This window comes from Siphateles boraxobius, unplaced genomic scaffold (genome assembly GCF_051911475.1).
Source record: "Siphateles boraxobius isolate OS27281-9 unplaced genomic scaffold, OSU_SipBor_1 66, whole genome shotgun sequence".
NCBI classification, from domain to species: Eukaryota; Metazoa; Chordata; class Actinopteri; order Cypriniformes; family Leuciscidae; genus Siphateles; species Siphateles boraxobius.
In genome coordinates this window covers 1,941,125-1,965,715 of record NW_027509193.1, presented here as the reverse complement: position 1 = coordinate 1,965,715, position 24,591 = coordinate 1,941,125, and the positions used below count along the sequence as shown (strand labels likewise).

The 24,591-nt window shown below is 38.1% G+C and overlaps 1 protein-coding gene across 7 annotated transcripts in view; it reads right to left on the bottom strand.

The window, feature by feature from the left end:
- The window catches only part of caskin2 (CASK interacting protein 2), a 76,646-nt gene that overhangs the window by 18,875 nt on the left and 33,180 nt on the right, over positions 1–24,591 (bottom strand). For all 7 annotated transcript variants that reach the window (XM_077211599.1, XM_077211600.1, XM_077211601.1 and 4 more), the window contains exons 4-8: positions 14,559–14,656; positions 13,382–13,527; positions 11,799–11,894; positions 6,825–6,955; positions 1,955–2,063 (exon numbers count right to left, since the gene is read on the bottom strand). In XM_077211599.1, coding sequence (XP_077067714.1) covers positions 1,955–2,063; positions 6,825–6,955; positions 11,799–11,894; positions 13,382–13,527; positions 14,559–14,656 — 580 coding nt within the window. The remainder of the gene's footprint in view (positions 1–1,954; positions 2,064–6,824; positions 6,956–11,798; positions 11,895–13,381; positions 13,528–14,558; positions 14,657–24,591) is intronic.

Sequence of the window (24,591 nt, the reverse complement as noted above, 5' to 3'; positions counted from 1 at the left end):
CATCACCGCAGAACCTAAACCTCTGGGTAGGAGAGGATCCCTCTTGTCCTTTGTGTTCATCACCTGCCACATTAAGGCACTTTTTGACAGGATGTAAGGTGGCTCTTAGCCAGGGTCGGTTTACTTGGCGCCATGACCAAGTATTGCGATGTTTGGCTTTAGCATTGGAAGGCAAGCTAGAATGACCAATGAGTTGCCGCCTGTTCTAGCAAAACATTACACACAGAAGACAATATTCCTCCGCCCAGGCGAGCAACCACCAAGAAAAGGTGCTAACACCAATTCTCGCCCAGGACAACTGGAAGCTGCTAGGGACTGGAAAATGCTGGCTCATCTTGATCAACGGCTTATTTTTCCACCTGAGATTGCCACCACTAACCTACGACCAGATATTGTTTTGTGGTCTGGATCATCACGCATTGTTCAACTGATAGAGTTAACAGTGCCATGGGAGGATGCTGTAGATGAGGCATATGAGAGGAAGAAATTGCGGTATGCTCATCTGGCCACTGAAGCAGAACAGCGAGGATGGAGAGTCCGGGTTTATCCAGTGGAAGTGGGTTGTCCAGGTTTTGTGGCACACTCTACAATCCGGTTCCTCAGAGACGTCGGATTCAGTGGCAAAGAGTTGCGTCGCACAGTAAAGAACTTATCTGAAGCAGCAGAAAGGAGCAGCAACTGGCTGTGGTTGAGACGGAAAGATTCTAGCTGGCTGTGTACAGGCCGCCATGCTACGGTTTCGTAGAATTCTTGAAAACTTGAAGAGTCTGTTGGTTTATGTGTATAGGTTGTATAGTATTTACAGTCATTACGTTCCTGTGTATATTGCGTGAATGACGGGTGGTTGGGCAGATATTGTGTTTTGCGGTAGGTGGTATGCCATACGGAACCGTTGCCACTGAAACTGCATATTAACGCACCAGTGGGGCTCGACAGCCTTAGTCAAACGGGTTGGCGCGTATGGTTGGGTTGCGGAGAGATTGTGAGATTGTGGTTAGGTCTCAGCAGCAAGAGGGAAGTAGAGGTCAGTAAGCTGGGCTGAGTTGAGTGGGGGACGGAGGGGGGTGACTCTGGGACGCCAGAGTCACTGTCGAGCCCTCTTGAGGTGTTTTGGGCTAGTCGACAAAACACTGAGGACGGAAGGTGCCCACTTGAAGACCCTAGAGATATCCCCTACTCGGCTCAATCCAGCGGGTTGTTATGGAGGGACCGCACTGTGGTTGCAGCCGCTGTGTGTGCTGACGCGCAATACACTGCAGCTATTAACACCAGACAGAAGGAGATTCACGTTACCAGATGGAAAGAAGCGTAAATGGATGGAGAAGCATAGGTTACTGTAAAGAGTACAAATCAGCATGAAGTTTTAACACCTACTCTCGTGTAATGGAAATCATGTGGAAATATCATTATTTATTACATAATATTTTTGTGGAAACCGTGATACAATTTTACACAACTCTGATAAATAAAAAGTTCAATAGAACAGCATTTATAAATAGAAACTTTTTATAACAATATAAATGTCAAAAAAATTATTTTGACCCCAAAACTTTTGAACAGTATTACAATAAAAACATGAATATAAAATATTAATTTAGATATAATTATCAACCTTAAATATAAATGTACATTTTAAACTCACCTGAAACATGAAACAGTCACTACTACAATGTGATTTACTTCCAAGTGAAACAGATCATTCAGTGAAAACAAATGTTATGGTGGGACTTGATTTATCATCCTTTCGTGTTTCTTTCTCTCAAAACAATATTCTCAAAAAGATGCACATGAGGGGATGTTTACTAAGAAATGTCCAAAAATACATTAAAAAGTCACTTTTGGGGGGGGGGGGGGGGGGTAATATGGCAAAGTGATTAAAAACTGTGGAAAAAAACAACACTTAATGTAAGAACCCCTGCAGTAGAGAGATTTCTGGAAAAAAGGATGAACTTACGTCCAGGAGTAGCCGCACTACCTCTGTCTTCCCGTAGAGGGCAGCCTCATGGAGCGAGGTGCCAGCTTTAGTGGTTCTGTTGATGTCAATGCCTGCTTTCAGAAGAAGCCTGAAGACAGAGAGATGGAAACCCAATCAATGGACTGGACGCAGTATCCTGCGATCCAGTAGTGTACTGGAGTAGTACACACACTTTTTGGCATTTTGCCATTATTTTCATGATAATTAAGCCAATATTCCCTTTAAAATTGTCATTACTGTAATATATCAGGATGTATTTTGGTAATTTTTTTTTGTTGTGGTGATTTTCATTACAGTCTCATTACGTTGGTACAACATTTTATTTAGATTAGAATAGATAAAGTGCAATATAATAAATACCTCCATGATATTATATCAAATAATTACTTTACAATTTAAATATTTATAAAATATTTTTTACAATACAAAATGAGTATGTATGGAATATGTATAACTGTCACACCAGAAAAAAATATGATTTACTAAAGCATGATTCACGATATAAAAAGTCAGAATTATAACTAAGTCATATTTATAAGATAAAAGGTTAAAATTATAACAGAAAAAAATACGTAATTATGTTGAAAATATGACACAAAAAAGTCATAATTCTAAAATTTTGACTAACATAATTTAAATGATTTATGTCATAATTATGATTTACCGAAGGTTTTCTCAATTAATCATGAGAATTTGATTTATTGTCATGAAAATAATGTTGAATAATAAATAATAAAAATAAAAATAATGCATACAATCATAGTTCTCCTAAAACAGGCTTTGTTTAATTTGGCTCAGTGTAATATATTATCATTTTGTTTGATTTTGGTGTTTCATGTGAATCACCCCCCACAGATGTCCTTTAAAACTGTAAATCTCTCTGATATGATTTTAAAGAGTTTGATCTGATACAGGAAGTGCTGTGTCTTCGAGAATAAGATTGAGTCAAAGCAGTGTTTAATCCACTCACAAGCACACTCGTCTCAGACAGATCACACACAAAGGTGATCACACATATTTAGAGAGACTGGGACACTCCCCTCCCTCGGGACGATCTAGCGGGGGAACGTGAGTCAGAGAGACAGACAGAACACTGACTGTCTGTTGGCACCAGGACTTGTGTTGTTGTGTGTTGTGAAGTGTCACATAGGCATAGTGCTGGGCCGTATACCGGTTCATACCGAATACCGGTGTTTGAATTTTTTATATCTCACAATACCGGTGTATGTCGCTTTAACAACGATCAGAACACGGCACGATACTGTTTGAGAGAGGGGTTGCTTTTAAGATAATTGTAATTGATAGCTATTCAATAATTCGCTAATTGATAGCTTCAAAATGTATTACAGTGTTTCAACACTGTCACAATATCAACACTGCCCGCCACAAATAGATTTACCAAAAGGCTTTGACATCGTTGAATAAACATGAGCACTGCATGTTTCAAAGTCAAAATGCGGCGCGGGTGTTTTTAAATGAATGTATCTTTGAAGGGAACTGACTGTCTAGAAAAGTTTCAATGTTATTTACATTTAATCTTTCTTTATCTTTTCTGATAAAGCAGGGTTTGAGCGCTGCGCTGCTTTGTTTAGTCAGAAATTCGCGTCCGAAATTTTCACACGTTAAAAAATAAAGACGACCTTACGTTATGTCAATCACGTTTACACACTGCCTACGAAACTTTCGTCCATCATAAAAAAAATTCAGATCGGGATAGATTTTCTGCGTTTTTCACATCCGTAACAAGCATTTGAATGATGTTTTGACAATTCAGAGCCACCAAATAACGGATACAAAAAACCGCATTCGAAAATTTCGGACTCAGTGTGCAAGGACCTTAAAGCGCCTACTGCTGGCTCCTCTTTGTAAACAGCATCATTCTGTGGGGCCTTGGAAACCTGTATTAATACTAGTGTGGAATTTTTGCACTATAATTTTTACTATATTTTTGCCTTATAAGCATGATATAAGCATGTTGTAAAGAGTGTCCTAAGCCTGTTGTAAAGCATGATATAAGCATGTTGTAAAGAGTGTCGTAAGCGTGTTGTGAAGTATGATATAAGCATGTTGTAAAGAGTGGCGTAAGAGTGTTGTGAAGCATGATATAAGCATGTTGTAAAGAGCGGTGTAAGCGTGTTGTAAAGCATGATATAAGCATGTTGTAAAGAGTGGCGTAAGCGTGTTGTGAAGCATGATATAAGCATGTTGTAAAGTGTGACGTAAGAGTGTTGTGAAGCATGATATAAGCATGTTGTAAAGAGTGACGTAAGCGTGTTGTGAAGCATGATATAAGCATGTTGTACCGAGTGTCGTAAGCGTGTTGTGAAGCATGATATAAGCATGTTGTAAAGAGTGGCGTAAGTGTGTTGTGAAGCATGATATAAGCATGTTGTAAAGAGTGACGTAAGCGTGTTGTGAAGCAAGATATATGCATGTTGTAAAGAGTGGCGTAAGCGTGTTGTGAAGCATGATATAAGCATGTTGTACCGAGTGTCGTAAGCGTTTTGTTAAGCATGATATAAGCATGTTGTCAAGAGTGGCGTAAGCGTGTTGTGAAGCATGATATAAGCATGTTGTACCGAGTGTCGTAAGCGTTTTGTTAAGCATGATATAAGCATGTTGTAAAGAGTGGTGTAAGCGTGTTGTGAAGCATGATAAGCATGTTGTACCGAGTGTCGTAAGCGTGTTGTGAAGCATGATATAAGCATGTTGTAAAGATTGACGTAAGTGTGTTGTGAAGCATGATATAAGCATGTTGTAAAGAGTGACGTAAGGTGTTGTGAAGCATGATATAAGCATGTTGTACCGAGTGTATTGTAAGCGTGTTGTGAAGCATGATATAAGCATGTTGTAAAGAGTGACGTAAGCGTGTTGTGAAGCATGATATAAGCATGTTGTAAAGTGTGACGTAAGCGTGTTGTGAAGCATGATATAAGCATGTTGTACCGAGTCTCGTAAGCGTGTTGTGAAGCATGATATAAGCATGTTGTAAAGAGTGACGTAAGCGTGTTGTGAAGCATGATATAAGCATGTTGTAAAGAGTGGCGTAAGCGTGCTGTGAAGCATGATATAAGCATGTTTACCGAGTGTCGTAAGCGTGTTGTGAAGCATGATATAAGCATGTTGTAAAGAGTCTCGCAAGCGTGTTGTGAAGCATTATATAAGCATGTTGTAAAGAGTCTCGTAAGCGTGTTGTGAAGCATGATATAAGCATGTTGTAAAGAGTCTTACAAGCGTGTTGTGAAGCATGATATAAGCATGTTGTAAAGAGTGACGTAAGCGTGTTGTAAAGCATAATATAAGCATGTTGTAAAGAGTGACGCAAGCGTGTTGTGAAGCATGATATAAGCATGTTGTAAAGAGTCTCGTAAGCGTGTTGTGAAGCATGATATAAGCATGTTGTAAAGAGTCTCGCAAGCGTGTTGTGAAGCATGATATAAGCATGTTGTAAAGAGTGACGTAAGCGTGTTGTGAAGAATGATATAAGCATGTTGTAAAGAGTGACGTAAGCGTGTTGTGAAGCATGATATAAGCATGTTGTAAAGAGTGACGTAAGGGTGTTGTGAAGCATGATATAAGCATGTTGTACCGAGTGTCGTAAGCGTGTTGTGAAGCATGATATAAGCATGTTGTAAAGAGTGACGTAAGCGTGTTGTGAAGCATGATATAAGCATGTTGTAAAGAGTGACGTAAGCGTGTTGTGAAGCATGATAAGCATGTTGTACCGAGTGTCGTAAGCGTGTTGTGAAGCATGATATAAGCATGTTGTACAGAGTGTATTGAAGCATGATATAAGCATGTTGTAAAGAGTGACGTAAGCGTGTTGTAAAGCATGATATAAGCATGTTGTAAAGTGTGACGTAAGCGTGTTGTCAAGCATGATATAAGCATGTTGTACCGAGTCTCGTAAGCATGTTGTGAAGCATGATATAAGCATGTTGTAAAGAGTGACGTAAGCGTGTTGTGAAGCATGATATAAGCATGTTGTAAAGAGTGGCATAAGCGTGTTGTGAAGCATGATATAAGCATGTTTACCGAGTGTCGTAAGCGTGTTGTGAAGCATGATATAAGCATGTTGTAAAGAGTCTCGCAAGCGTGTTGTGAAGCATGATATAAGCATGTTTACCGAGTGTCGTAAGCGTGTTGTGAAGCATTATATAAGCATGTTGTAAAGAGTCTCGTAAGCGTGTTGTGAAGCATGATATAAGCATGTTGTACCGAGTGTCGTAAGCGTGTTGTGAAGCATGATATAAGCATGTTGTACCGAGTGTCGTCTGGTGTTGTGAAGCATGATATAAGCATGTTGTAAAGAGTGTCGTAAGCGCGTTGTGAACCTGATATTATTTATTTTTGATAAATGCATTAATAGAATAACATGAAGTGCTTCCTGATGCAGTGAATATTGAACTGTTTCGCCAACATAAGAGTGTGTTTAGTTAGCTGTGTTAATTGTTTTGAGAGCTTCTTCATTCAGTTGGACAAATGTGTCAAATCAACTGAGTAAAAACAATACAGAATTGAACTTATGTTCACAGGTTTACATATCAGTTTTGAATGTGGCTCATCCCATCAGAATTTTTTATAAGGGTCATTTTTACAATATGTTTCTGCACAAACACTGTAATCAGCCAATAATTAAATGTTGCGTCAATGCATTAAACACACAACAGAGCTGACACACATGCAGCTCTCGGGAGAGACAGGACAGCCCGACACAGCTGAGACTGATGCCTACAGATGTGCCACAAACACACACACACACAACCACACACACACACACACACACACACACACACACACACACACACACACACACACACACACACACACAAGTTATTCAAGAGCTCACCAGATGACATCCTTGTGTCCGTTGCGAGCGGCGAGATGTAGAGGAGTGTTACAGTTTGAGTCCGAAGGGTCTTTCCGATCCCCCTCTAATAGAGATGCAACCATATTACTGCTCAACAACAGCTGAGCCACCTAGAAGAGACACCGAGATCATTAGCATATTCTGCACCAGTGTTGTTATAGATGACTAAAACTGTTAAAAATAGTTTTCCATAATTAAATCAATGCTGAAATACAAGAAAATAACAATTTTATGAAAAAAAAACTTACAAATGAGAAATGGTGCCTTGTCAACTAATTGAAATAAGTTTAAATTGTAGTTCTAAATTACTAAAACTGAAATAGAAATTAATAAATCAAATTAATTAAAGTCAAATATAAATATTAAAAAATAATAATAGGACTAAAAATTAAAATGAAAACTGAAAAAAAATACTAAATATGAATAAACACAATATCAGTGTATAAATAACAACTAAAATAACATTTTTACACAAAAAAGATTTTATTGTATTTGATAAAATTACCTGTTTAAACATCACTACAGTATGTATTTACACATTTTGTACTATTCTCAATAGGTCTCATTCCTAAAGCACAAACATAATAAATTCTTAAACAAAACCATTCTAACATAAACTGTGGCATTAAACGGAATAAATGGTATAGGTAAGCTACAAACACCATTGTACGTTGTGTCCGAAATTGGACACCTCCCTACTATAGTATGTGAAAAAGACATGATGCCAAAAGAGTAATATGTCCTAATTAACAGTACTCATAAAAGAGTCAGTCCTTGGATGACTTCCAGCGAGATTCTGAAGTGTGCATTTGATGGACACTTTACTATCCCATGAGGCCACTGGTGAGGATTTGTGAATGGAAGTGAAGTGATGCAACTGACGCTGGTAGGTGACATGACAGTGACAACGTAGTGGATTTAGTACGTCTGAATTTCATTCATACTACACACATTCATACTTATAGAACATACTTTTTAAACGGTCGCGAAGTTAAGGCAAATTCATATGTAGTACCTAATACCTATTTTTTTTTATACAAAAACTGAATCGAGAGAAAAATTATTGGACGAAAGTATCCAAAAAAGGGGGTTAAGAGGTATCACAGGTGAAGATGAGCTCATGCTAATGTGTCCCAGTGACCATAAACACCCAAAAACATATGGGCCACAAACTAATAGAGCTGAGGAGAAGTTTGAATTGATTTGCGTCAGACTTGTCTTGCACTGGGGATTATGGGATAGTGTGGAGTGAAGTGGAGCATGCATGGAAAAACTGTTTAAAAAGTAAAAGCAAGTAAAAGCTTTGAGCAAAATCAATTATTTGGTAATTAAATACTTAATTTAGTTTTCATGGCAAAAATGCAGAAAACAGTACTTATAAAGTTATAATTATTATAAAGTTACACATATTGAGTAGATATACTACACTTTTGACAGGTAGTAATGAAGTTTGAATTGTTCTATCCGTAATCGTGCTCACGTTGTCTTTCTAGACCACGCATTGAAAGCGATCATTTGTCATGTTGAAGATGCTGTACATACCCTAGCACATTCCCCTAAGCAGCAGCACTGAGTAGTGTGTGAGAGAGAAAGACTTCAGCCGCACCCTGATACCTCAATACAGCAGCTGATTAAATACCACACATAAACACACTGCCCTTAAAGTAACACCTCCAAAAGGCCTAATACACAGCTGAACTGAAATCAAACACCACTGGGCATGTGTGTGCGAGAACATGTACAACTAAGCTCTGAGCTCTTATTCACTGAGTGAACGAATGACACACAAAGACAGACAGGAAAAGTACAAATCACAGTCAGGGCAGAAAGAGAGAGAAGAGGAAAATTAATTTAATGATGCTCTCTTCCACGAAAACTGTCTATTTTTTTATTTTTCATGTACCATGTAACATTTTTTGTTAATAATTTATAAAATGTAAATAATGAGTAAGCACATCATCAATCCCTCTTCCAAAACATGTTTTCGTCTTACCCTGATTCACTTTGATAAGACTGTGTTTATATTTTAAACCTGTCGGGACAGTTTTCATGGGAAATTGCATACATATGTCACTCGCTCATGCATGTCTTGTCATATCCATAAATAGAGAAAAGTTGCTCCGACTACTTTGACGTGTGTATGGTGTGGGAGTGGCATTGGTTAGTTGTCACAACGAGCGAGAAAGTTTGACATGGAGCAGCCAAGGGCCAGATTTACAAAACAGGGCAAATTAGTGTGAGAGCGCCATCCCATAATCCTATAATCGGAGAGGAAAGTTCTGTGCTTGATCTACTGACGATGTGCAAATTAAAGAACACAGGATCAATTCCATAATGACCAATGCAATCTACCAAGATCAGCGCAAATTAGCGTTTGGTTTAAGACATGCTTTTTTGGCCGGTAAATAATAGAGCAAATACCAGTAAATTGACAAGCGCAAACCTTAGTAAATCACCTTGCGTGATTCATTTAAATACTCTCCTCCCACACATTTTGTGTCTGAAAGGGAAACTCCGTCAAATGCATATGCAATAACGTCAGCCGCAAAAATAACCCTGTCCACACCTTTTCAGCACTAATTTTTCACTGTGCGTCTTTAGTAAATCCTGACAGTAGTTTTTTTTAACGGCAAAAGAGGGTTGGGAATGGGAATTATACCGCGGCCACGCGGCCATGGCCGCCGTTGCCCTACACTTTGGCCTTCATGCCCCGTGAAAAAAAAATCGTCGTACGGCCACAGTGGCCTGTGTGCCCTGCCCCTGTCCAAGTTCCATGTATAACGCGCCAATGCGTCGATGTAATCATTATGAGCGCTGTATACTGATGTGCTGTGTTTTCAATTCATGCCAGCAGCCTGAGGACGCTCTACTGAACATTATAGTCCATATTTGAAACACATGAAGAAGAGCGTTCGACAATGCAGGAAATCCCAAATCCCCGACCACAAACAGAGCTAACAGATCGCTGTAACATGCAGATTATGTCGTTTTGAAGACAATAAACATGTTTGCAATGATATTTGACTTACCTGTGTTCTTCAAGCCATGTCAGGCATTTTCATAATAATAGATTATATGTAATATTATGCTAAAATCGATAGACTTTATCATCGTTGCATTATACATAAAATATGATATTTTCTGTCTGAATTTTTTTTTTTATCTAAAGCCAAATCAGATCACAGAAGGTTATTTAGAACACTCGACTTGAGTTATAAAGTAAGTTTGGAGCACAAACATGGTTTTAATCTCATAAATTGTCGTGTATTGATGGTGTGCTAAGCTAATAAATAAAGTCATATGACATGATCTTGAAAAACATTTACCTAAATACAGAGTTTTAGACATATCATCTTCAGATTTTAAGTATAACATGGTCAGACATGTGGCTTTAGCTGCAGTGCATTTCTAGACTGATACAATGCCAACTTCATATTTATTTTCATGAAGATGTTTCATAGAGAAAAATTCTCATAACATGATTTTTTTTAAATCTATTTATAACTATTTTTTTCATTATGACAATAATTAATTCTACATTTACAATAAACTACCAGGTGTCAGCTTTCAAATGAGATCATACTTGTGCTTTTAGTACAAAGGGTTCATGAACTGTATCTGTTTCAGTTTGGGTATGCCATTTCTGGGGATTCTTCAAAAGTGGTGGTGCAGCTTAACAGGTTGTAGTTGGAAACAGAGACCTCTTTCAATACATTCAAGGGTTGCTGAAATTGACAAGCCCTGATCTCAAGCTGAATTTTCTTATTTGTACAAGCGTATAGGCCTCCATAGACAATACATTGCAGACCAGCACATGTGCATTTCCCAATGCGATTGTGTTTTTGTAAATTGAACAATTTGATTTCTCTGAATCCATTGCAGTAAGGCCAGTCAGGCTCACCATGATGTACAGGCAATTACTATGTTATGGTATCAATCTGAATGGGAAAACCATCGAATTGTACTCAATGGCCTTTGTGCCCTGTCATATGGCCTTGGTGCCCTCCCAAAAAAAGAAAAGGTGGAGGCCAAATGGCCTTGCCCCTAAAATTACATAATTCCCACCCTTGCTGGCGCAAGCTGTTAGTAAATCTGGCCCTAAATCTATTATAATTATAATAAAATTATAAACAAACGGTAAACAGAGGAGAGTCTGCTGGCAAAAAGAGAACGAGACCGAGCTCGTAATAAAACAAGAATCAACATTGGCTTGGCTTTGGAGATGGCGAGAACTGAGCGGTTTAAAATGTAAAAGCGATGCAGGGATGATGGTGTTTTTATCACTCAACAGGCGAGTAAGGCATTTTATTGAACAGATAAACTGCAGATCTCTTCATTGTAAAGCATTATTGTGAAGGGTCATTATGGTTCATTATGGTTGTTGTAGCGCTGTGTTGGCACTTATTTTCTAGGAAGTACAGTGTCCATTAATGGGTAAAGCTACAGTAAGGTCTTCAGCTAGTCAGCTTGAGATCCTTTCCATCTAAACTGGTTATATTTCTTAAGCCTAGAAGTGAATGTTGTATGAGCAGTGGATTAATCGTATTCATCTGCACAGACACACACAGCCAAAGCACTTCCAGAACAATGTTCTTCTGCAAAATGCATGCAGTTTTGTTTTTTAAACTCTTGATACTTTAAATTCTTTCAGTACTTGTGAAGTGTTCAATACTTGTATCAGAACTCTAGTAAATCACATGCTATTATGTTTAGTTGTCTATGTAGAATCATGGGAGAATCATGATCTCTATTTGAAACAAAAAAAACTCAATTTCTCCAGAATCGTGCAGCTCTACTGGACATGCTCTTATCAGATTGTGAGATTCAACTGCACATCAGATAACACAATTTATGAGATCCCAGTTGTCATAGTGACAGTGATGTAACGAATGACATCCCACATGAAGAATGCTCATAAACAAGCTAGAAATGAACAGAGATGAGATGACTGACCTTCACCCGGCCAAACTCGCAGGCCAGATCCAGAGGAGTCTTCTTAGCCTTATTTAGCACGCACGGGTTCGACTGGTGCTGCAACAACATCTCAGACTGATAAACAGAAAGAGAGCAAGAAATAGATTAATTATGTTTGTTAAGAACTATCCAACTTGTTACAAGAGACAGAAAATAATCATAAAAACAGGCAGATTATCTTTATCCCACACTAATACTGTACATACACACAAAAAGAAAAGAAAAAACAATCTGGGGTCACTTGTTGATGTCGCAACACAGATATCATATTTCTTTGCATTTTAGTGAGCTGATGTCAGATGATTCACAGGTGCTGTATCCAACAACACTGCTTCTCCAACAGGGATGGACTGGCCAGTTTTCTCTGTAGGGCTGACTGGGCTGGCTTTTGGAACCAAATTTTTAAACAAAGTAATTATGGAAAGATTTTCAATAGAAAAAACATTGAATAATGTCAGGCCAGCCTATTGATTCTAGAGTGATCCCTTACGGAACAAAAATATATGGGAATATACTGCAAAATATAATGTGATATATTACATAATGCATTTCCATATATGGGAAACTAGTGCATATTTTTTCAATTTACTGCAATATATGCATTTACCATGTATGGCTATATATTAATGAATATAAAATATTTATAAATGAAGACAAAAATAGCATTATTTGTAATATTCACAAAGTTGTATCCTTTATTGTGTACATATATTGCACATGCATGTTCCCATATAAATGTGAATTGGCGTTCACACATATATATATATACACAAACATTCACGGAATGAGCTACAACAGATTTCTAGTTCCCAGCATGCTTTGCTTCTGACTGTTAAAGGAAAGCAAAATGTTAAAATGAAGTGTTATTTAATGTGTTCTCAATATTAATATAGGGTGGAGATCTGTTAGTGTTTAATGTTCTATTATTTTGGATGTCTGAGTTTTTGGGGTTATCATTGTGCTGAAGAGTATAGCCTGTGGTTCGGTTGACGATTGGCTGAACATTATAAGAGTATAATTACTATATTTTAAAAGTAATGGCTGTGCACTCCTCAGTACAGTGATAGTCTCTTTGTTAAATACTTTAGTACATACAGATGTGCTTTGTGCTTATAATATAAATAATAAAAAATTAGACATCATATAATATATTACATTATATATTTCTCTATAAATGTGTGTTTATTTTGCTTGAGTAAATATATCTGCAATATATTACACATGCAGTACCATATCTGATCACATATACATCTATATATTATGAACTGTATTACTGAATAAAAAAATGCATACATTATGATATATTAGTAAATATATTGTCACATATTTTTAAATATATGAAAAGCGGCAATTCCTTATGTATTATTCAGTATATTGCAATATATTAACACAATACATTATTCTGTATATTTTCAAATACACAGTTAATATATTGATCATTCATATATGGGAAATATATTTTCGTTCCATAAGGCATAAACTGCTCTGCCGTTTGTGTTTGTGACATGTCTGAGACCAGCAACTGTTTTGAAGCATCTGAGTGCGGGCTAAAGGATACGCACCACCTCATAGTGTCCGTACTGAGCGGCCAGGTGCAGTGGAATCTGCCCGTCCTGAGACGCGCTGTTAACCGCAGCCCCTGATCTCAGCAGCATGAGCACTGAGTCAGCTTTACCCTGCCATGCTGCGTAATGCAGCGGCCGCATCCCTGCAGAACAAAACATGCAAAAATTCAACCTCTGACTTCTGTGAGCTGTGTACAAGACTGAGCAAAATGTAAGAATTGGCTCCATTTCAATTCTTGTGTTGAGGCTCATTCACACCAAGGACGATGACTGATACCGATACAGATATAGTTTTAAAAATGGTTCTAAATGTTAATGAATAGCAGAGTCCACACCACAACTAAAACGATAACAAATTACAAAACACAGAAATAATGACATTGGAAACATTTTCACTTTTCCAGCTGATGAACGATAAAAACATTGACAGCCAATCAGAATCCACCCTTTTTAAAAAACCTGTTTAAAGTGAAGACGACAAAACTGCAGAGCAATATCGTTCATTGGTGTGGACGCAAATATACGGTAGATGGTGTGCAACATGACTGGATTTAATAGGGGAAACTGCGAAAATGTGAGTAAAACAAACGATAATCTGTTTAAACTAAAGGTTGGACTCGATATGTTGTGTTCCTTACAACTTATTAAAGATCCAGTGATCCATGGATATTGACATCCAGCCAGGAATCGTGATTCCTGACATTATATATTTCCCTGGCATCGAAATCAGGCACATATAAAAGCAAATTTGCCCATGAACGCTTTATATAAATACAATACATGCAGGTCTAAATCCGAGTGATCACTTACATAGGGTATGATTTTACCCCAAAATTCAGCAAAATGATAACTGCAAATCTACAATTCGCTGCCTGGAGTCCAGTTGTTCCTGTGAATTGCAGCGATCCATTTGCTTCTCTTTTCTGTAGCTTTCGGCAGTCTGTAAAAATATTCCTCAGATTTCTTGTCAAATCTATTTAAACGGTCAATCTAAAAGCTTGTTCCCATTTTTGATGCGTTTTGTGTGTTTGTCGCAGCATTCACGCTGAAAACCAATTTTTGCCGCTCAGTGGGTGTAACCGCAGTCACTCCTGCCGATGGTGACGGCACATGCTCTAAGTTATCGTTATTTTGTAGTCATCATTCTTGGTGTTAATAAGGAGGCAGTGCTAACCGTTGCTATCCTTGATGTCCACAACAGCCTGAGCCTCCAACAGCAGGGAGAGCAACTCCGTAGTGCCTGTGAGAGCAGCATGGTGCAACGATGAAAACCTGAGTGGAGGAGAAAAAAAACAGAAAACTTTAAAAAGAGGTGGAGAGAGTGTTGCCAAAAGCAAAAAAACAACAACAAAAAAACATGCAAAAAAAAAAAAAACATTGACAACTAAGGAACAATACTTTTGGGAAAGATGCAGACTACAGCCAAATAATTAAGAAGCCACTAAATAACTTTTATCAGCTTAATTTGATCCCAAAGCTCACAGTCACACTCTCATCATTCCACACTTGAGTCCATGTGTAGTCATAAAGAGAATGGAAAAATAAAAAACTCTAGCACATATGAGATTGCCAACAAACCAATGTCTTGTAAAAGTGCCTCGTATTGCTCAAGCTGTGGGACAATTAGAGACTAAAGTCTGAAATTTACAAGGTTTCATGAGACAAAAAAAGAATAAGGGCAACAAGGGGGAGATATATTCAATTCAGCACAAGTTTAGGCAATAAAAAACTGTGTCCTCTGGGCACAGACGCCCTCATATGATCTGATGTTTACTGAAATGCATGACAAATTGAAATGCTACTTGTCTGGGGCGGATGCATTTTGCTAGGACATGCCGAAACCAAGACGTCTAACAGAAGAGTAACAGGGCTGTCTTCAACCACCCCTCCTCAAACACTTCAGACGTCCCGGACATAAATCTCCTTCCAGAATCTTGTCTTAGTGAAGTCCTCACCCACAGCCATTACTGCAAACATATCACTTTTAGAAGGGGAAGCTGTCACTTGAGGCACAAGTGGCCTCATAAAGAATGAGCAGAGTTTGATTTGGCAGGTACAACATTACTGTAGTGCTTTTGGAATAAACTGTGCACCGGTGGCTGAATAGCCTACATATCCCCCTTAATATCTTTAAATGTCAAGTCATAGCTTGGCTGTCATTACTAAAACAATGACCTTTGACTATGACTTGTTGCTCTTATGCCTGAGAGGTAAGCTCTGTTGCAAAACCAATGAGCCGCCTAAATAGATACATTCGATTACACTACACATTTTTTTAATCAATTTGCAGTCTGGACGAGTCAATTCTAGTTTCCAGAAGTCAAAGATTTTGTCAGTTGGAGTTGACAGATTTCACAGAAAATGGCATAGTGTATTAGCACAGACTCTGATGTTTTAGCTTCAGACTTTGATTCCATCCATTTAGAGGATTTTAAACACGCTTGATATTTTAAGCTGATTTCAGAACACATATTGTAGTCATTTGTCATGCGTCTTCCAGCAACAAAGTGCACATTTCTGTGTTTGTTGCGTTCGGAATGACTTAAAAGTCGTCTGGTATTGTGTGATCCTCAGTCATTTAGTGTATGATGCTTATTCTTTGTTAATTCTTTTTGTAAAGTTGGCAAGGATATGATGCCTAGTGTTTTAAAATCTGTTCATAAAAGTCATGTAGTGTATTTCAAGCAGCATTGCAAGGAAACTGAACCTTGTGAAGGAAAACTTTAAAAGACTCAACTTAAAACTGATTTCAAAAGAGTGCATTTTGGGATTGCAAATAATATGTGAAATGCTGCCTTAGAAATTTGCCAAAAGAAGGTGTCTTAAAAGGCAAAGCAATCATTTTGCTGATCTTTGGGAACAGACTTTATGTCCGGAGTCCCTACAAAGCCTTAAAAAGCTGCTCACAAGGTTTTGGAAGTCTTGGACAAGAAGCAAATCCTACATTTCTAGAAGCCTGCAGCATCAGTCTGGAAACTTTGCCTTGACCCACAACATGGCTGACTTATCTTATCAAGAATCATCGAGAAACATCTTATGCGGTCTACTTTGCAATGGATATATTTTGGCCCAACATTTGATCAAACTAAAAGTAGAGGAACAGATGCTTTTACTCAATAAGAAACCAAATGGGGTTAGCCAAAGGAGCCATTCATTTCCTAAACCCATGACCTCAGACTTCTTGGAGCAGACAGCTGTTTATATTACTAACCCTATTGTAACAAATATACAATGTTTATATTAGAACAGTACAGACAAATAGAGTGGAAATGGATCAGACTGGATAAATATGATGACTAAAGTTGATTATTTTCATGAACACACCGAGGCTCCAGCTGAGGGAAAACACTTTGCTGGCTGGGCCTTTGAAGAGATGAATCTTTGCAAGGTCTTTCTACCGTCTGAAACACAAGCTGGTGTCAAACTCTCACATTGTGTTGAATCACACAGGACACACAGTTTGCCATGCTTAGCGGTAACGCTTGGATGTAAATCAACTGAGTAAGTGTCTTCACCGTGGACGTTCTTGGCACTCATGAGAAATGGGGTGACAGATGCGAAGGTTTGAAAAAATGAATAATTTATTCTAAGGTTTCAGTGGTGGATGAACGGGGGTGATTTGGCATAGTGGTTAAAACTCAGGACTAGAAACCAGAAGTTTGCTGCAAGATCCCTGCTCCAAAGGGACAATCCCTGTGTCACGGAATGGTGAAATAGTGAAGCGAGGATTCAAGTGCAGGAATGAAGGTATTAAATAATAAAAATGAAACAAAATACAAACAAAAACTCCCCGTGGGGGAAAACCGGACAGGCCTCAAGATACAACAGAACTATGGCAGGAAACAGGAACAGAAGGATACATAGATGACGAACCAGCACAGGACTGCAAACACAGGGAGAATAAATAGGGAAGCAAACAAAAGAGGGTAACGAGGGAGGACAGGTTGGGCACATGAATCAATAATCAGATAACAAGATGGGAGAGGCTAGACAATCGACAGGAGGGCACATGAAACAAGGAAACACATGACAAGCCATGTGTTCACAACAAACAGGACTATAACACAAGCACATGACAAACCAGGAGTGTCAGGGCTCTGTTACCTAACCAAGATATAAACTAGACAGAAGTGACAGAACCCTGACACCCCGTACCATATTCTACATTGAATCTTTGCATGAAAGTCCCAGAAAAACATTCCACCATTTTTTGGTATTTTACCAATAAAAAGATTATATTAAAGTAGAGTTCATTATACACAAATATTACACAAAAATCTCCACAGTCGGAGAACATTCCACGGCACTACGACAAGAGGGCAGGTTAAGGCAGGAAATGGAGACTGCCAAAGGCTCCGTGGCACAAAGCAATAGGCATAACATCACAAGTTTAACTCTCCAGAATCTGAGGAGGGCAACGTCGGCCTCACAACTGGGAGCTTTGTGTCTGAGGAGAGGAAGAGAGTCAGTTCAGGCCCTGGCTGTGTCACGAGCAGGCCCACACAGGTCATGTGCCCGCAGAACACAACTTTACGCAGCATTGGAACCACCATCATAGGGGTCATCGGATAATGTGCATTTCTCATATTCTCACAATTACTCTCAGTTATGTTTAATGCACTTTACCACATTTATATTCATTCCACAGAAGTACGCAGATTTTATCCCAATAACAGTGCTTGGAAAGTCTGCATATTCCGCGTGGGTCGGGTTGTGAGGTGTGGGGCTCTGGGTAAGATGGCACAATCACTCCCCTGTGCTGTCTTCCTTTGTACCTCTACCTGACCCACTGATGGCCGGGCTGAGTTCCCTTCGAGGGGATGTAGATGGTGAAAGAATCCTGTGTTGTGAAAGAGCTCTCTCTCTTGCGAACAGAAGACTGTACTCTTCTCTTCCACACGTCCACGCACACTTCCATCAGCTTTCTAAGAAAAAAACTAAAATTAACTGTGAGCTCTGAGGAGAGATGGGTTGTTGTAGTGAGAGGTTGTTTCAGCTCTCTTAATCATTGGATCTAGAGTGGACGCCCACTTTACCAGGGAACCAGGATGAAATTCATGCTAGCCTGAATCAACAATATAACCAAATAAAAATGACATAGATGATTAGGGGGCACGAACAGTAAATACTGTCATTATTTACTCAGCCTCATGTTGTTTAGAGTTCATATGAAGTATCTGATAAATGGGCAGGTTATTCTTTTCTATTTAATTACAATGAATGTGGACTGAAACTGTTAAGCCTAAAAATAATTCAAAACCACTATTAAATTATCATAAAAGTGGACTGCTAAAAACTGGACCATTGAGTTGAGAACCAGATCGGTCAAATTTGTGAACAATTCACCCTGTCAACTCACAATTTGTTTGTGAACCAGAAGAAGCAAATCATTAAAAAGATCTGACTCAAAATAATAATTTCTTCAAAAAACGACATCACTGCTTCTCACATTAATATGCCATGAAGAGCTAGGGTAGATGCTAATATTTTCAATTTCTGCATTCCCAGTCAGGACAGCAGCTCAACTTGCCCTTCCAACATTTTCATTGACCCAGTCACAAAAATTTTTAACTTATTACTTACATGTTAAAAGAATAATACATGAAATATCTTAAAATATAAATACATTTGAATGGCTACCAATAAAAATAAAATAAAAAAAACATATTTAAATGAGCAGAATTAGCAACAATTTTGGATTCATGACTTAGCAACAATTTTGGATACATGACTTAGCAACAATTTTGGATACATGACTTAGCAACAATTTTGGATACATGACAGAAAAACAAATGGTATAAAAACAAACAAACAAAAATCTGTGACAATAGAGCACTGGCCCGACAGGACAAGTGTGAGCACTGTCATCAAGTGTGAGTACTAGCCTTAGGCCATCCTTAATGTTAAGCCTTGCCCACAATAAACATTTAAGGAAATAAGTTAATACAGGTACACCCTAAAGCGGTTTCTAAACCTTTAGAACACTGTAAACACATTCAACAACAATTAAATGTCAATGAGGGATTAATACTGCACTTAATACTAATACTAAAAATGTTTCAAACATAGAATGAAACTTGTTCAATTAATTGGAAACATGTTCTAACATGTTCTTCATCAGTTACAAGATTTGGCTGCATTTCGCCATCACACCAGACAAAAACAGAGTTTTGCACCCCGGGAAATATCAAGAGCGGGTCAGACAGTCCGATGACTGCCCGCAGCGATATTGAGCAGTTGTTGATTTACCCACAAACACACAATTCGGAAAAGTTCCCAGAACTCAGCGAGGGTCTTGTGTTACAAGCCCTGTCCACTTTCGCCTTCATTTCGTGGGATGTCAGGACGGATTTGATGCGTCCTGGCAGAGCGGCCCTGGGTGGACAAAGGACAGGGCTCCAAAGAGTCCCTCTCACACCGGCCCGGCCATTCATTCACACACATTCCAGGACGTTTGCCATGGAAACGCCCCCCATACAAATCACAACAGTTCCCCAGAAAGTCAAAGGCGGCTCAAATACTAATTTGTCTCACAGACAAGCAAAACCTTCAGTGCAACACCGCTATTATTTGCTGGACACCCCACCACCCACCCAAACCATGCATTTCATTTCTTTTCACTTTCACTAACAGACATGGACATGCAAAACTATTACATACTTTCACAATCAAAAGTACAGTTTATGATGCAGGCTGAGGTCATCATTAGGTGGCATGCAGAAACAAGGGCTTTCCCAACAGTGTTGCAACTCCAACATAGTTTAGATGGGTGTATCTGACGAATGCATGTTCAGGTCCAAAATCAAAACAAAATAGTGTAGCATAGAGTAAATGAAGACTATTGTATCACTATTGAGATTTTTTTATAATAACTAAGCACATTCTGAGCTTTGTCCAAAAATTCTCATTGCCACAATGACTTTTTTTTCTTATCCTCAGTTGTATTTCCCATTATCTCATTCTAATTACTGTATTATTAAAATACAAGTTTTTTTATTGGCATAATATATTTATACTGCTACACTTTTTACAATATTGTGGATATTATTTTATATTGTATATATTTTTAAATATTTATTATTTAAAAATATATTATTATTCATTAGTCATTACAGTCTTGAAAATTTGGTGAGAAATGTGATTTTTTTTTTATGTTAAAGGGATAGTTCACCCAAAAATGTAAATTCTGTCAGTATTTACTCACCCTCATGTTGTTCAACCCTGTAAGACCTTCGTTCATCTTCGGAACACGAATTAAGATATTTTTGATTAAATCTGAGAGCTGGATCCCTCCTCCATACTTAGTCCATAGGCTTCTTTAGGGATTGTAACTTGCCAGTCCCGAAAAGTTATGAAAGACATTGTTAAAATAGTCCAAGTGACTACTTGTGACTCAATCTTAAATTTATCAAGCGACGAGAATAGTTTTTGTCCACAAAAACAAACAAAAATAACGACTTTATTTCAACTATTCTTTTCCTTGTCTATGGGCCTCGAGTCAGTTAACTTAGTGTGATAGCGTAGAGCTAAGTCACACGTAGGCTCACTATTGGCCGACGCTGGTCGTGTGTGTGATGCGTGTGACGTACAAAAACAGAAGCTTACGCTATTACACTAGTGAACTGACTCGAGGTCCACAGAGAAGGAAATTATTAATTGAAACTAAGTCGTTATTTCATTTATTAATTTTTTTTGCTCACAAAAAGTATTCTCGTCGTTTGATAAACTTAAGATTGAGCCAGTGTAGTCACTTGGACTATTTTAATGATATCTTTAATAACTTTTCGGGGCTGGCAAGTTTCAATCCCTGAAGAAGCCTATTGAGGAGTGATCCAGCTCTCAGATTTAATAAAAAATATCTTAATTTGTGTTCCGAAGATGAACGAAGGTCTTACGGGGTTGAAACAACATGAGGGTGAGTAAATACTGACAGAATTTAAATATTTGGGTGAACTATCCCTTTAATTATATGGAGCCCTGCACATCATATGCAGACAAAAATATATATATCGTGGCCACAAATTATGGCACAATATGTACGAATTTGGGATTAAAATATCCAAGAACCACTAGAACAATGTTATATACTGTATTTTGTTGACTTGTGTACTTACATTATCCCAAATGTTTCCAACAATGTTTAAATCCAGAAAAATCAGCTATTTTAACCAGTGTAACGGAACGTGTCATTGCGTCGCTGTCAATGACGTCATACCCTAGCTACACTCGATTTCAGGTTTACTTCTGTAGAAACCATGGAAACACCAGCGACTCTTTAAAACATTATGTTTTATTAGATGAGGAACTGTTTGGATATTTTTATAGACAGAAAACTAATCAATGTTATACATCTCAACACGGATAGCCTTATTTGTTTGAAACTCTCATTGTCTTGATTTACTGTGAGTAACATGTTTGTGTCATGTTGTGTATTTTGTAAAGTGGCTAACATAGAACATTAGTAATACAGCATTTTCTGCACCTTACAATACATCATAAAATGAGTTGCATGTCGTTTAGCAACAAAAGTCATCCAGCTTTTATTAATATAATATTCTTATATTGATCTAGATTACTGCAGCTGCAACGTGTCTCATGCTAGTCATAGAATGAACGCACAAAGTTATAACTTTCAACACACTCAAATGTAATTTGTTGTTTTGACCAAGTAAAACAGCGCTGCATTACCTCACAATTTTAATTCGTAAAAATAAAGTGGCCTGTATGAGTAGTAATTCAGCACTTGTAGCCGTTTCATTAGAATAAAATAAAATAATGTGAATTTAAGTGATCAAATGTAACTGTAATAAAGTTCAAGTTCCGGGATGAATGAGGCGAGAGTTAATCGCAACTTTAACCGTAACTTTATCCGTAAAATAAACATAAACATCAAAACGAGCCAACGAGTCAGCGGGTGACTGCGGCATATAAGAATAGCAAAAACAGCAATGTAAAATACTCTCGCTCCAGTCCTGCTTTACACCACAGTAGCGTTAATAAAACTTGAATAAATTGTCTCATCCAAGAACATGATTTCTGCCCGAGTCCCGTCGGACTGCTTTCCATCGGCTGTGGAGGTGAAGACGACACTCCCATGATTCCACACACATTCATGCCATCATCAACGCTACGCCTTTGTTATTGTTTTGAATTAGCAATATTTAGCTGTGAAACTTACATACTGTGGCTTTAATCATTTGTTCTCTCTTTTAGTAAATCATAGCCATGTTGTACTAATTCGTTCATCCATTTTGATTGAACTAAAACCATGGAACAAATTATTATACTGTGTGCATGATTTACTTTAAACAACAAGGGAACGAATTAGTAAAATGTGCTGACATAATAGCAAGTTGTGGGAACTATTTGTTCATTCATGTCCACAATATACATATTTTTTACCACATGTCATGTGCAGGGTTCATTGTCACACAGCAAACAATTCTAATGGTCGTAAAAAGTCGCTTAATTTTCTTTATAAAATGTATAAATATATTAATAATGTAATGCATAAAAATATTGGCATAATAGATAAAAAAAATCAAGGACCATAAGGAAAATAAGTTAATACAACTTTACTGTGTTATCCTTCACATAGAAGTTGTAACAATGTTATACTGCTACTTTTTATGTCAAATAAAATCAAACTCAAACTCATATGTTGCAGATTTCGTAAGATTCAGATTCCTCTGCCTACACATGGGTGAGTCTATGTACTTTATTCCTATTAATTGATACAGGTCTCTGCATGACTGTGTTACACACACTCTGAGTGAGTTCAACTACATCCTTTCAACCTTTTTCCTGTTTTCCTCTTCTGTCAGTAAGTTTCCATTGGATAGAGATGTTATATAACAAAAGTCAGTAGATACCATGGCAACTTAACCGAACAAAATAAAACAACGTGACTGATGCATCTTGTTCAAACTAAGAGTGGACCGAGACGTCAGTCAGTCTAATCCAAAGTTTATCTTGAATATTTCTGGTTATCCATTAAAAATGCCATATAGTGGCAGATTTGTTCACACCAGCTACACAAGAAAGCATAGGTCAGCACTCAACAACTCCCATAAATCTCCATCCATCATTCCCTGTTTTCCTTTTGCCTTTCCCATCCGGCCTCAATAATGGCTGTTCGGTGCTTTGTAAACAATCCTATCTAATTCGTTACGGTCCTTATCCACGAATGGCCATTTCTGACCCCTCGACTGGCCCACCCCCCTTTCTGTTCTTTATGACAGAGAGGAGGGGGGGGGGGGGGGGGTTCAACCCAAAAACAAGCACCTAAATGTCACCAAAGTCTCGACTTAAATATATGAGGTCAATGTACCGTTTTACAGCCCTGAGAGAGGCCCATCTTATCTCAAAGACACTGTTGACATAGCATGTTTTAATGGACTGGGGGAGCAACGATACTTGGTCAGTTTAAGACGAGCCCCAGGTAAGGGATCTAAGTCTTATAAACACAGGCTAATAGCTCATAGTGCACTTAGTGTATATATGAAGTTGGCCAAACATGATAATTTCAGCAAAGATGGATGAAGACACGGCCGAGTTATTATTCAGTGGTCTGTCAGAGAACAAACAGAGAGGTTAGAGGTGTGCGGAGAGGACATTTACAGCATTTTAGCTAAAAAGGAACACACCATGGTTTTTTGGGGAAAAAAAAGGTTCTCCTCTACATTTAGATAGGAGGGGATGGATTTTGTCGTATTGACAGCGCCGCCGCTAGCTTACCTTAGTATAATTAATGGAATCCTTTGTTGCCGGATAGCATGTCGAGTAAAAGTGCTCCGGAAAAAAAAAAGAAGCTAATTGCTTCTTGAGGCCTGCGTATTCACAACGTGTACAAATAGGAATGCAGATTAAGACTAGGCGATTTTCTAGGCATATATTGACTTGGGACTATATTGGGGTGAAGCACAGTCGAAGCACTGCTACTTGGGCGCAAAGATATCACAGAATATCTGTGTTATTTTATTTCTAAATATTAACAAACTTGCTTACCATGTCATCAACTATCTTCTATTCCGATTCTCAAATATGTGTAAGTGGTTTTTTTTTTAGTTGTAATTGTTTGTGGATCACTTTTACTCACGACATGCTATCTGGCAACAAAGGATTCGATTCTTTATGCTAAGCTAAGCTAGCAGCGGCGCGGCCAGACTAAGACAATGCATGCACTGAGAAAAAAATGCGTTTGCCCA